This window comes from Bombina bombina, chromosome 4, assembly GCF_027579735.1.
Source record: "Bombina bombina isolate aBomBom1 chromosome 4, aBomBom1.pri, whole genome shotgun sequence".
In the NCBI taxonomy this organism is placed as follows: Eukaryota; Metazoa; Chordata; class Amphibia; order Anura; family Bombinatoridae; genus Bombina; species Bombina bombina.
The window spans coordinates 840,666,013-840,678,518 of record NC_069502.1 but is presented as its reverse complement, the minus strand read 5'-3'; the positions used below and the strand labels follow the sequence as shown (position 1 = coordinate 840,678,518).

General features: G+C 39.4%; 1 protein-coding gene across 1 annotated transcript in view; it reads right to left on the bottom strand.

Moving 5' to 3' along the window:
• Positions 1 to 12,506, bottom strand: part of LOC128657226 (oocyte zinc finger protein XlCOF6.1-like) — a 126,672-nt gene that overhangs the window by 100,565 nt on the left and 13,601 nt on the right. The window contains exon 2 of the mRNA XM_053711491.1: positions 2,051 to 2,158. Coding sequence (XP_053567466.1) covers positions 2,051 to 2,158 — 108 coding nt within the window. The remainder of the gene's footprint in view (positions 1 to 2,050; positions 2,159 to 12,506) is intronic.

Here is a 12,506-nt window from a genome sequence, read left to right as displayed (position 1 = left end):
GATGTTCCAACTTAAATTTAAAAGTAATCACATCAGGTTCAGCTTGTTGAGAAATTTTTCCTGAATCTGAAATTTCTCCCTCAGACAAAACCTCCCTGGCCCCCTCAGACTGGTGTAGGGGCCCTTCAGAAACAATATCATCAGCGGCCTCATGCTCTTCAGTATTTTCTAAAACAGAGCAGTCGCGCTTTCGCTGATAAGTGGGCATATTGGCTAAAATGTTTTTGATAGAATTATCCATTACAGCCGTTAATTGTTGCATAGTAAGGAGTATTGGCGCGCTAGATGTACTAGGGGCCTCCTGTATGGGCAAAACTGGTGTAGACGAAGGAGGGGATGATGCAGTACCATGCTTACTCCCCTCACTTGAGGAATCATCTTGGGCATCATTTTTACTAAATTTATTATGACATAAATTACATCTATTTAAATGAGAAGGAACCTTGGCTTCCCCACAGTCAGAACACAATCTATCTGGTAGTTCAGACATGTTAAACAGGCATAAACTTGATAACAAAGCACAAAAAACGTTTTAAAATAAAACCGTTACTGTCACTTTAAATTTTAAACTGAACACACTTTATTACTGCAATTGCGAAAAAGTATGAAGGAATTGTTCAAAATTCACCAAAATTTCACCACAGTGTCTTAAAGCCTTAAAAGTATTGCACACCAAATTTGGAAGCTTTAACCCTTAAAATAACGGAACCGGAGCCGTTTTTATATTTAACCCCTTTACAGTCCCTGGAATCTGCTTTGCTGAGACCCAACCAAGCCCAAAGGGGAATACGATACCAAATAATGCCTTCAGAAAGACTTTTCTATGTATCAGAGCTCCACACACATGCAGCTGCATGTCATGCTGTTCTCAAAAACAAGTGCGCCATACCGGCGCGAAAATGAGGCTCTGACTATGATTAGGGAAAGCCCCAATAGAATAAAGTGTCTAAAACAGTGCCTGCCGATATTATTTTACAAAAAATACCCAGATTAAATGATTCCTCAAGGCTAAATATGTGTAAATATTATCGATTTAGCCCAGAAAATGTCTACAGTCTTAATAAGCCCTTGTGAAGCCCTTATTTACTGTGTGAATAAAAATGGCTTACCGGATCCCATAGGGAAAATGACAGCTTCCAGCATTACATCGTCTTGTTAGAATGTGTCATACCTCAAGCAGCAAAAGACTGCTCACTGTTCCCCCAACTGAAGTTAATTCCTCTCAACAGTCCTGTGTGGAACAGCCATGGATTTTAGTAACGGTTGCTAAAATCATTTTCCTCATACAAACAGAAATCTTCATCTCTTTTCTGTTTCAGAGTAAATAGTACATACCAGCACTATTTTAAAATAACAAACTCTTGATTGAATAATAAAAACTACAGTTAAACACTAAAAAACTCTAAGCCATCTCCGTGGAGATGTTGCCTGTACAACGGCAAAGAGAATGACTGGGGTAGGCGGAGCCTAGGAGGGATCATGTGACCAGCTTTGCTGGGCTCTTTGCCATTTCCTGTTGGGGAAGAGAATATCCCACAAGTAAGGATGACGCCGTGGACCGGACACACCTATGTTGGAGAAAATAGGAATCATCATTTGGATTGTTTATATTAAATCAGGTGATTTGGGACTATGCTTTGCATGATATAGTGTCAAGCTTGTGATTTAAACTTAGCCCTAGATTGATGGGAGTTGTTATTTGAATTGATGTGCACTAATTATCTGTTTGCACAATTATTAGTGGATCGCTTGCTATTGCTTATTATATGTACTCTATAGATAAATGTGTAAGGCTTTGTCCTGTTATTGATATTGTTTTTTTTTTATACTTTTAATAAATTGTGTTATGTACCAAATTCAACCTCCATATAAATATATGTTACTTTAAGACAAGACTAGATATTTTTTCCCTAACATAGCTGGTTATTTACTATTGCATATAGATATTCATGATATTTGTATGTTATAATGAAGTCCAGGCTTACTTTGTTAAGAGGCCTCTTGCATTGGTGGAGAGTTTGGTGTCAGACTCTCACGTATTACTACTCACCAGCAGGGAGGGAGCAATGTATTTCAGTCTGATGACTATTCATGTCATCTGTCTCATCCTCTTCCTTCACACGTAATAGCCCAGTGCCCGGGTTTTCTTCTAGACGCCCTGTAATTACAGCAGGGAATTACCTGATAGTACACGGTAGAGGATGAAATATAAACTTATATAAAATATTAATATATCTACCTTAATGGTTAATAGTGAACAGCCGTGGGTCCAAATAAACCAGCAGCTTTGAATGCTGTAGTAATTTTGTATACAGCTAATTCATTCACCTTGAGGAATCCTCCTGATAGGTAAATGTGAATTATTAAACAGTGGGTACCATGTCAATAGCGCTCTCTGATGAAGGATCCTGCATATAACAGTCTATACCAGTGTGCAGTGAGGTTTTACATAACTGATATAATAAAGGCTGCTGAGCAAACCTAAAGGAAAAGCGTGCTGCCTGTTTACCTTTCGTATCTTTGAACACACGTAAGTGTTGTGTTTAATACAGGGCTAATAGAGGTGTCAGTGTGCTGTAAACCTGAGAAGTTGGATAGCTAATAGCCCTAAATAAAGATTGGTCAAAACAAGTGCAACTGAAAAAGGAGGATACCAGGGAGCATAAGTACTGGCTAGGCGCCATCACAATACAACGGCACCCAAAAGAAAGGTGCAGAGGGATACGGCAGAGCACCTCCAGCTCCACATATACTTCTGTTCCCAGCTATGCACTGAAGAGCAGCACCATATTGTATATAATATGTTTATGTAAGAATGCAGTTTAGGTGAGTGAAGTATAAAACTTTTTTGCGCTGCATAATGGGGTAAGCCTTTTACTCCTAGGATATTTTCCCCAAAAAATATCTTACTTAGGTGTACAGAAAAGGTTTTGGAAATTTTTGGAGTGTAGGCGCAAATGAATGCTTTTACCCCTGTCTTGATTATTCAGTATCCTTATCTAAGGATTATATATATATAACAAATATATTTATTTGAAAAATAAGAAAAAATCTCTTTAAAAATTTCACTTTGTGACAAGTGGTTTACAAGTACTGATTGAGTTTAGACAGATATGTCTTGTAACCAATATGTGAAGTCTTTGACTAGTGTTACAAGATTAATGGTATAGGTGTATAGTAACAATATGTTTGGTAACGATATGTTTAATGACAATATGTTCATATGAAATACAATGAAACAAACTGTGTGTTTGAAAATGTTTTAAAAATAGGACTCGTTAGAGTGTTGTACCTAGTACATTGAAAACCTAGTACACAGTCTAAAAAAGTCAAATATACAGTTGAAAGGGATCTTTATGCTTGTAGAGTTTTGCTATTCCTAATATTTCTAGTGTTACTATATATATAGAAAAATATTCTTGGTCTAGATGCTTGTTCCTGGTATCAACAATTATTATCTTTCACACAAATCACTGTCATATGAGAAAGGAAAGGAAAATGTTTGAACATTTGTTGCTTAAAATCTTACAAACATTTGTTGCTTAAAATCTTACAAATATTTCATAAAACATATATTGCTAAAAATGTAAAAATGTATATTTACGGTTAAAACTGTATTGCTGCAATTATAAACTTGCTAATAGTCGGCCGACTAGTGTATGGCAATTTAAGTTGCACAGGAATTTTTGTATTCGTTGGTAACCCAGTTTCAATAGTAAAAGAAAAACCACCGGTGGATTTGTTGTTTAAAAACAGAATTTATGTTTACCTGATAAATTACTTTCTCCAACGGTGTGTCCGGTCCACGGCGTCATCCTTACTTGTGGGGATATTCTCTTCCCCAACAGGAAATGGCAAAGAGCCCAGCAAAGCTGGTCACATGATCCCTCCTAGGCTCCGCCTACCCCAGTCATTCGACCGACGTTAAGGAGGAATATTTGCATAGGAGAAACCATATGTTACCGTGGTGACTGTAGTTAAAGAAAATAAATTATCAGACCTGATTAAAAAAACCAGGGCGGGCCGTGGACCGGACACACCGTTGGAGAAAGTAATTTATCAGGTAAACATAAATTCTGTTTTCTCCAACATAGGTGTGTCCGGTCCACGGCGTCATCCTTACTTGTGGGAACCAATACCAAAGCTTTAGGACACGGATGAAGGGAGGGAGCAAATCAGGTCACCTAAATGGAAGGCACCACGGCTTGCAAAATCTTTCTCCCAAAAATAGCCTCAGAAGAAGCAAAAGTATCAAATTTGTCAAATTTAGAAAAAGTGTGCAGTGAAGACCAAGTCGCTGCCTTACATATCTGATCAACAGAAGCCTCGTTCTTGAAGGCCCATGTGGAAGCCACAGCCCTAGTGGAGTGAGCTGTGATTCTTTCAGGAGGCTGCCGTCCGGCAGTCTCATAAGCCAATCGGATAATGCTTTTAATCCAGAAGGAGAGAGAGGTAGAAGTTGCTTTTTGACCTCTCCGTTTACCAGAATAAACAACAAACAAAGACAAAGTTTGTCTGAAATCCTTAGTAGCTGCTAAGTAAAATTTGAGAGCACGAACTACATCCAAGTTGTGCAACAAACGTTCCTTCTTTGAAACTGGATTAGGACACAAAGAAGGCACAACTATCTCCTGGTTAATGTTTTTGTTAGAAACAACTTTTGGAAGAAAACCAGGTTTAGTACGCAAAACCACCTTATCTGCATGGAACACCAGATAAGGAGAAGAACACTGCAGAGCAGATAATTCTGAAACTCTTCTAGCAGAAGAAATTGCAACCAAAAACAAAACTTTCCAAGATAATAACTTAATATCAACGGAATGTAAGGGTTCAAACGGAACCCCCTGAAGAACTGAAAGAACTAGGTTGAGACTCCAAGGAGGAGTCAAAATTTTGTAAACAGGCTTGATTCTAACCAGAGCCTGAACAAAGGCTAGAACATCTGGCACAGCTGCCAGCTTTTTGTGAAGTAACACAGACAAGGCAGAAATCTGTCCCATCAAGGAACTTGCAGATAATCCTTTTTCCAATCCTTCTCGAAGGAAGGATAGACTCTTAGGAATCTTAACCTTGTCCCAAGGGAATCCTGCAGATTCACACCAACAGATATACCAAATTATGTGGTAATTTTTCTGGTTACAGGCTTTCAGGCCTGAACAAGAGTATTAATAACAGAATCTGAGAACCCTCGCTTTGATAAGATCAAGCGTTCAATCTCCAAGCAGTCAGCTGGAGTGGGTCGAACGGACCTAGAACAAGAAGGTCTCGTCTCAAAGGTAGCTTCCATGGTGGAGCCGATGACATATTCACCAGATCTGCATACCAAGTCCTGCGTGGCCACGCAGGAGCTATCAAAATCACCGACGCCCTCTCCTGATTGATCCTGGCTACCAGCCTGGGGATGAGAGGAAACGGCGGGAACACATAAGCTAGTTTGAAGGTCCAAGGTGCTACTAGTGCATCCACTAGAGCCGCCTTGGGATCCCTGGATCTGTACCCGTAGTAAGGAACTCTGAAGTTCTGACGAGAGGCCATCAGATCCATGTCTGGAATGCCCCACGGTTGAGTGACTTGGGCAAAGATTTCCGGATGGAGTTCCCACTCCCCCGGATGCAATGTCTGACGACTCAGAAAATCCGCTTCCCAATTTTCCACTCCTGGGATGTGGATAGCAGACAGGTGGCAGGAGTGAGACTCCGCCCATAGAATGATTTTGGTCACTTCTTCCATCGCTAGGGAACTCCTTGTTCCCCCCTGATGGTTGATGTATGAACTTGGCCCTCGCTAGCTGAGGCCAAGCTTTGAGAGCATTGAATATCGCTCTCAGTTCCAGAATATTTATCGGTAGAAGAGATTCTACCCGAGACCAAAGACCCTGAGCTTTCAGGGATCCCCAGACCGCGCCCCAGCCCATCAGACTGGCGTCGGTCGTGACAATGACCCACTCTGGTCTGCGGAAGGTCATCCCTTGTGACAGGTTGTCCAGGGACAGCCACCAACGGAATGAGTCTCTGGTCCTCTGATTTACTTGTATCTTCGGAGACAAGTCTGAATAGTCCCCATTCCACTGACTGAGCATGAACAGTTGTAATGGTCTTAGATGAATGCGCACAAAAGGAACTATGTCCATTGCCGCTACCATCAAACCTATCACTTCCATGCACTGCGCTATGGAAGGAAGAGGAACGGAATGAAGTATCCGACAAGAGTCTAGAAGTTTTGTTTTTCTGGCTTCTGTCAGAAAAATCCTCATTTCTAAGGAGTCTATTATAGTTCCCAAGAAGGGAACCCTCGTTGACGGAGATAGAGAACTCTTTTCCACGTTCACTTTCCATCCGTGAGATCTGAGAAAGGCCAGGACAATGTCCGTGTGAGCCTTTACTTGAGGAAGGGACGACGCTCGAATCAGAATGTCGTCCAAGTAAGGTACTACAGCAATGCCCCTTGGTCTTAGCACCGCCAGAAGGGACCCTAGTACCTATGAGAAAATCCTAGGAGCAGTGGCTAATCCGAAAGAAAACGCCACGAACTGGAAATGCTTGTCCAGGAATGCAAACCTTAGGAACCGATGATGTTCCTTGTGGATAGGAATATGTAGATACGCATCCTTGAAATCCACCTTGGTCATGAATTGACCTTCCTAGATGGAAGGAAGAAGTGTTCGAATGGTTTCCATCTTGAACGATGGAACCTTGAGAAACTTGTTCAAGATCTTGAGATCTAAGATTGGTCTGAACGTTCCCTCTTTTTTGGGAACTATGAACAGATTGGAGTAGAACCCCATCCCTTGTTCTCCTAATGGAACAGGATGAATCACTCCCATTTTTAGCAGGTCTTCTACCCAATGTAAGAATGCCTGTCTTCTTATGTGGTCTGAAGACAACTGAGACCAGTGGAACCTCCCCCTTGGAGGAAGCCCCTTGAACTCCAGAGAATAACCTTGGGAGACTATTTCTAGCGCCCAAGGATCCAGAACATCTCTTGCCCCAGCCTGAGCGAAGAGAGAGAGTCTGCCCCCCACCAGATCCGGTCCCGGATCGGGGGCCCGCATTTCATGCTGTCTTGGTAGCAGTGGCAGGTTTCCTGGCCTGCTTTCCTTTGTTCCAGCCTTGCATAGGTCTCCAGGCTGGATTGGCTTGAGAAGTATTACCTTCCTGCTTAGAGGACGTAGCCCTTGGGGCTGATCCGTTTCTGCGAAAGGGACGAAACTTAGGTTTATTTTTGGTCTTGAAAAGACCTATCCTGAGGAAGGGCGTGGCCCTTGCCCCCAGTGATATCAGAGATAATCTCTTTCAAGTCAGGGCCAAAGAGTGTTTTTCCCCTTGAAAGGAATGTCAAGCAATTTGTTCTTGGAAGACGCATCCGCTGCCCAAGATTTTAACCAAAGCGCTCTGCGCCACAATAGCAAACCCAGAATTTTTTCGCCGCTAACCTAGCCAATTGCAAGGTGGCGTCTAGGGTGAAAGAATTAGCCAATTTAAGAGCACGAATTCTGTCCATAATCTCCTCATAAGAAGAAGAATTACTAATAATCGCCTTTCCTAGCTCATCAAACTAGAAACACGCGGCTGCAGTGACATGGACAATGCATGCAATTGGTTGTAGAAGGGAACCTTGCTGAACAAACATCTTTAGCAGACCTTCTAATTTTTTATCCATAGAATCTTGGAAAGCACAACTATCTTCTATGGGTATAGTGGCGCGCTTGTGTAGAGTAGAAACCGCCCCCTCGACCTTGGGGACTGTCTGCCATCAGTCCTTTCTGGGGTCGACTATAGGAAAACAATTTTATAAATATGGGGGGAGGTACTAAAGGTATACCGGGCCTGTCCCATTCTTTACTAACAATGTACGCCACCCGCTTGGATATAGGAAAAGCTTCGGGGGGCCCCGGGGCCTCTAAGAACTTTTCCATTTTACATAGTGGTTCTGGAATGACCAGATAATCACAATCATCCAAATTGGGTAACACCTCCTTAAGCAGAGCGCGGAGATGTTCCAACTTAAACTTAAAAGTAATCACATCAGGTTCAGCTTGTTGAGAAATGTTTCCTGAATCTGAAATTTCTCCCTCAGACAAAACCTCCCTGGCCCCCTCAGACTGGTGTAGGGGCCCTTCGGAAACCATATCATCAGCGTTCTCATGCTCTACAGAATTTTCTAAAACAGAGCAGTCGCGCTTTCGCTGATAAGTGGGCATATTGGCTAAAATGTTTTTGATAGAATTATCCATTACAGCCGTTAAATGTTGCATAGTAAGGAGTATTGGCGCACTAGATGTACTAGGGGCCTCCTGTATGGGCAAGACTGGTGTAGACGAAGGAGGGGATGATGCAGTACCATGCTTACTCCCCTCACTTGAGGAATCATCTTGGGCATCATTTTTACTAAAAAATTTTTATGACATAAAATACATATAGTTAAATGAGAAGGAACCTTGGTTTCCCCACAGTCAGAACACAATCTATCTGGTAGTTCAGACATGTTAAACAGGCATAAACTTGATAACAAAGCACAAAAAACGTTTTAAAATAAAACCGTTACTGTCACTTTAAATTTTAAACTAAACACACTTTATTACTGCAATTGCGAAAAAGTATGAAGGAATTGTTCAAAATTCACCAAAATTTCACCACAGTGTCTTAAAGCCTTAAAAGTATTGCACACCAAATTTGGAAGCTTTAACCCTTAAAATAACGGAACCGGAGCCGTTTTTATATTTAACCCCTTTACAGTCCCTGGAATCTGCTTTGCTGAGACCCAACCAAGCCCAAAGGGGAATACGATACCAAATGATGCCTTCAGAAAGACTTTTCTATGTAACAGAGCTCCACACACATGCAGCTGCATGCCATGCTGTCCTCAAAAACAAGTGCGCCATACCGGCGCGAAAATGAGGCTCTGACTATGATTAGGGAAAGCCCCTAAAGAATAAGGTGTCAAAAACAGTGCCTGCCGATATAATCATATCAAAATACCCAGAATAAATGATTCCTCAAGGCTAAATATGTGTTAATAATGAATCGATTTAGCCCAGAAAAAGTCTACAGTCTTAATAAGCCCTTGTGAAGCCCTTATTTACTATCTTAATAAACATGGCTTACCGGATCCCATAGGGAAAATGACAGCTTCCAGCATTACATCGTCTTGTTAGAATGTGTCATACCTCAAGCAGTAAGAGACTGCACACTGTTCCCCCAACTGAAGTTAATTGCTCTCAACAGTCCTGTGTGGAACAGCCATGGATTTTAGTTACGGTGCTAAAATCATTTTCCTCATACAAACAGAAATCTTCATCTCTTTTCTGTTTCTGAGTAAATAGTACATACCAGCACTATTTTAAAATAACAAACTCTTGATTGAATAATAAAAACTACAGTTAAACACTAAAAAACTCTAAGCCATCTCCGTGGAGATGTTGCCTGTACAACGGCAAAGAGAATGACTGGGGTAGGCGGAGCCTAGGAGGGATCATGTGACCAGCTTTGCTGGGCTCTTTGCCATTTCCTGTTGGGGAAGAGAATATCCCCACAAGTAAGGATGACGCCGTGGACCGGACACACCTATGTTGGAGAAAGTCGTTTTCTTAAAAGCTTTTTTTGGATAATTTGTGTCAGTTTATATTAGACACTCCTTTTTGCACCAGTATCCTTGAGTGTTAAACACTGTCAATATGTGTTGAGGTAAGAACTATATTTACCAAAGCTCTACGGTCTAAGGAAGTATTGGAGTAAGGAGCGTTAGGACTTACTGTACTCCTAACAGATTCTGGAGCCTGGTTCGAGTTGTTGCGCTCTTTTTTTGCTGGAGGATGTCGGGTCCCGCTGACTGTGTGCAGCTCCGTATCCCTCTGATGTGGGTAGTCTTTGTAGCGGTCTGCTGGTATAGTCTGAAGTGCTGGAGTTGATACAAATTGGAAGTGTTTTTCTTTGAAGGCTTTGATCCGTCTTTTACCGCTTATCCAAAAAGCGGGAGGTGTAAAAATCTGGGCTTATATCAGGTATTGTTTATAGCCTCAGTAGGTAAAATCTTTTCTTTGTTAGTTCCACAGTATTTCGCTATGCGTTTCGGCCGTTACACTGGCCTTTTTCAAGCTGTAATACTGTGTGTTGGTTTGGCGGTCTTTTTATTTGCACAATTTCTTCAATTAGTTACTTAGTATTCAATCATTCAATTTATTTTTCAATGGATGGGCATGCAGCTGTTTTGAATTGTCTTTGTAGTTACATTTTGTGTATCACCCATAGATGTAACAATATTCATTCCTAATTATAAAGATGTAGGCAATTTTCTTTGTGGTTACATTTTGTGTATCACCCATAGATGTAGCAATATTCATTCATAATTGTAATGATGTAGAAAGCGAAGAACTTTTTGCGTGCAGATATAATAGTAGATAATGCGTGTTAAAAAGTAGAAAATGCGTGTTAAAAAGTTTGTAATGTCATTTCTGGTTTTTACATTTTTCTCATTATTAGTTGTGAATTGTTGGTTGTTTACAAGATGTTTTCAAAATGTTTTTAAGCTACTCTGATGTGAGAAGGTGTAAACAGGAATTTCTGAAGATATAAACAAAATTTCTGAAGATATAAACAAAAAATACTTGGTAAAGTCAGAGGAAAAAATGCTTTGTCGTTTGTTGAAGATCATTTGGTAATAATATATTTATATATGGTATGTTTATACTTTTATTAAAAAACTTGTTTTGACCCTCATATTCCTTTGTTGAGGAGACCTATGATTATGTGAAAGAGTATTGTTATGTTTCGTATAGAGGTTTTTGAATATGTTTAAACATATTCATGATCCTTTGTTGAAGGGTTTAGAGATCTATGATTGTATGGAAAGAATCTATGATTGTATGGAAAAAATGTTGGAGAAATATTCTTTCAGATATAATACGATCAAAAAAAAATATATATATATACACTTCACCAATCTTAGTCGTTTATTGAAGAATTAGAGATTTTTCTATCTGAAAATTTTTTTTTCTTTTTTGTAAAAAGATTTTTTCAAACTTTCATAATTATTGTGTGGACTTATATTATTGACTATTTGGGGGTGTTTTATTGTTTTAAGAAGCTGTTTAGGTTGAAATCTATATTGAGACCCTTTGGCTGTAGTGTTTGTAATTTAAAAATCCATTTTGCTTCTGCTTGTAGTAGTGCTGTGGATTGGTTACCCCCTCTAATGTTTTTCTTTATCTTTTCTATAGCTGTAAAATTAAAGAATTTTAGATTGCTGTTATTACATAGTCTGAAGTGTTTTGGGACAGGTAATTCTAAATTCCTTTTCTCTTCTGAGTTTTCTATAGACAGGATGTGTTCACGTATCCTTTCTCTTATAGTTCTTTCTGTTTCTCCTGTATATTGTAAATTGCATTTTTTGCATTCTATAAGATAAATTATATTTTTGTCCATACACCTGATAGTATTGTTTATCTTGTATGTTTGTTTCGTATTATTAGATGTAAATGTGTGGGTCTTTTTTGAGTGCCTGCAGGCCTTACAGATATGGCAAGGATAAAAACCTTTAAGTTCAGTTCCTAGTACCCCTTTCTCAACGTTTTTACATCTGTTATTCTTCATTGATGGTGCTAATCTATTTTTTAAGGTGTTTGCTCTCCGATATATAAATCTTGGCCTTTTTGGTAGTAGAGGTCCAATATCTGGATCATAGCTGAGGATGTTCCAGTGTTTATTTATGATTTTTTCTATAGCCTGCTTATCTTCTCCATATTGAGTGATAAATGGTACATTTATTTTGTCGTTTGTTGTGTTAGGAAGTTTATTTTTCTTGGTATTGTGATTCAGGATGTCTGATCTATTAATGTTCCTAACTTCTTCTATATCTTTTTCTATTTGTGATATATTGTAACCTCTATCTATACATTTTTGTTTAAAAATTTCACTTTGTTCTTCAAAGACTTTGGGATCATTGCAGTTTCTTTTTAATCTTAGAAACTGTCCTTTAGGTATGTTTTGTTTCCATCTTTTTAAATGGCAGCTTTCCCAGTGGATGTAATTGTTTGCATCCACTTCTTTGAAGAATGTTTTTGTATTAATTTTGTCTTTATTTGTTGAGATTTCTAGATCTAAATAGCTAATTTTATCTTTACTGAAGGTGTGTGTAAAAGTTAAGTTTTTATTGTTATTGTTCATGGTCTGTATGCAGTTTGTCAGATCTTCCTCATTGCCTTTCCATATAAAAAAAGAGATCGTCTATGTATCTCTTGTACAGTATAATGTTCTTTTTGTATGAACTATTGTTGAAAAAATTGTCTTCCCATAGGCCCATGAACAGGTTTGCGTAACTGGGGGCGAATTTTGTGCCCATGGCAGTCCCGCAAACCTGTTCATAGAAAGCACCGTCATATAGGAAATAATTATGTGTTAAGATAAAATTGATTCCATCTAAGATGAATTCAATTTGATTTAGTGGCATTCCACCTTCGTCAGTTAGATAGTGTTTGATTGCATCTATTCCATCACTGTGCTTTATACATG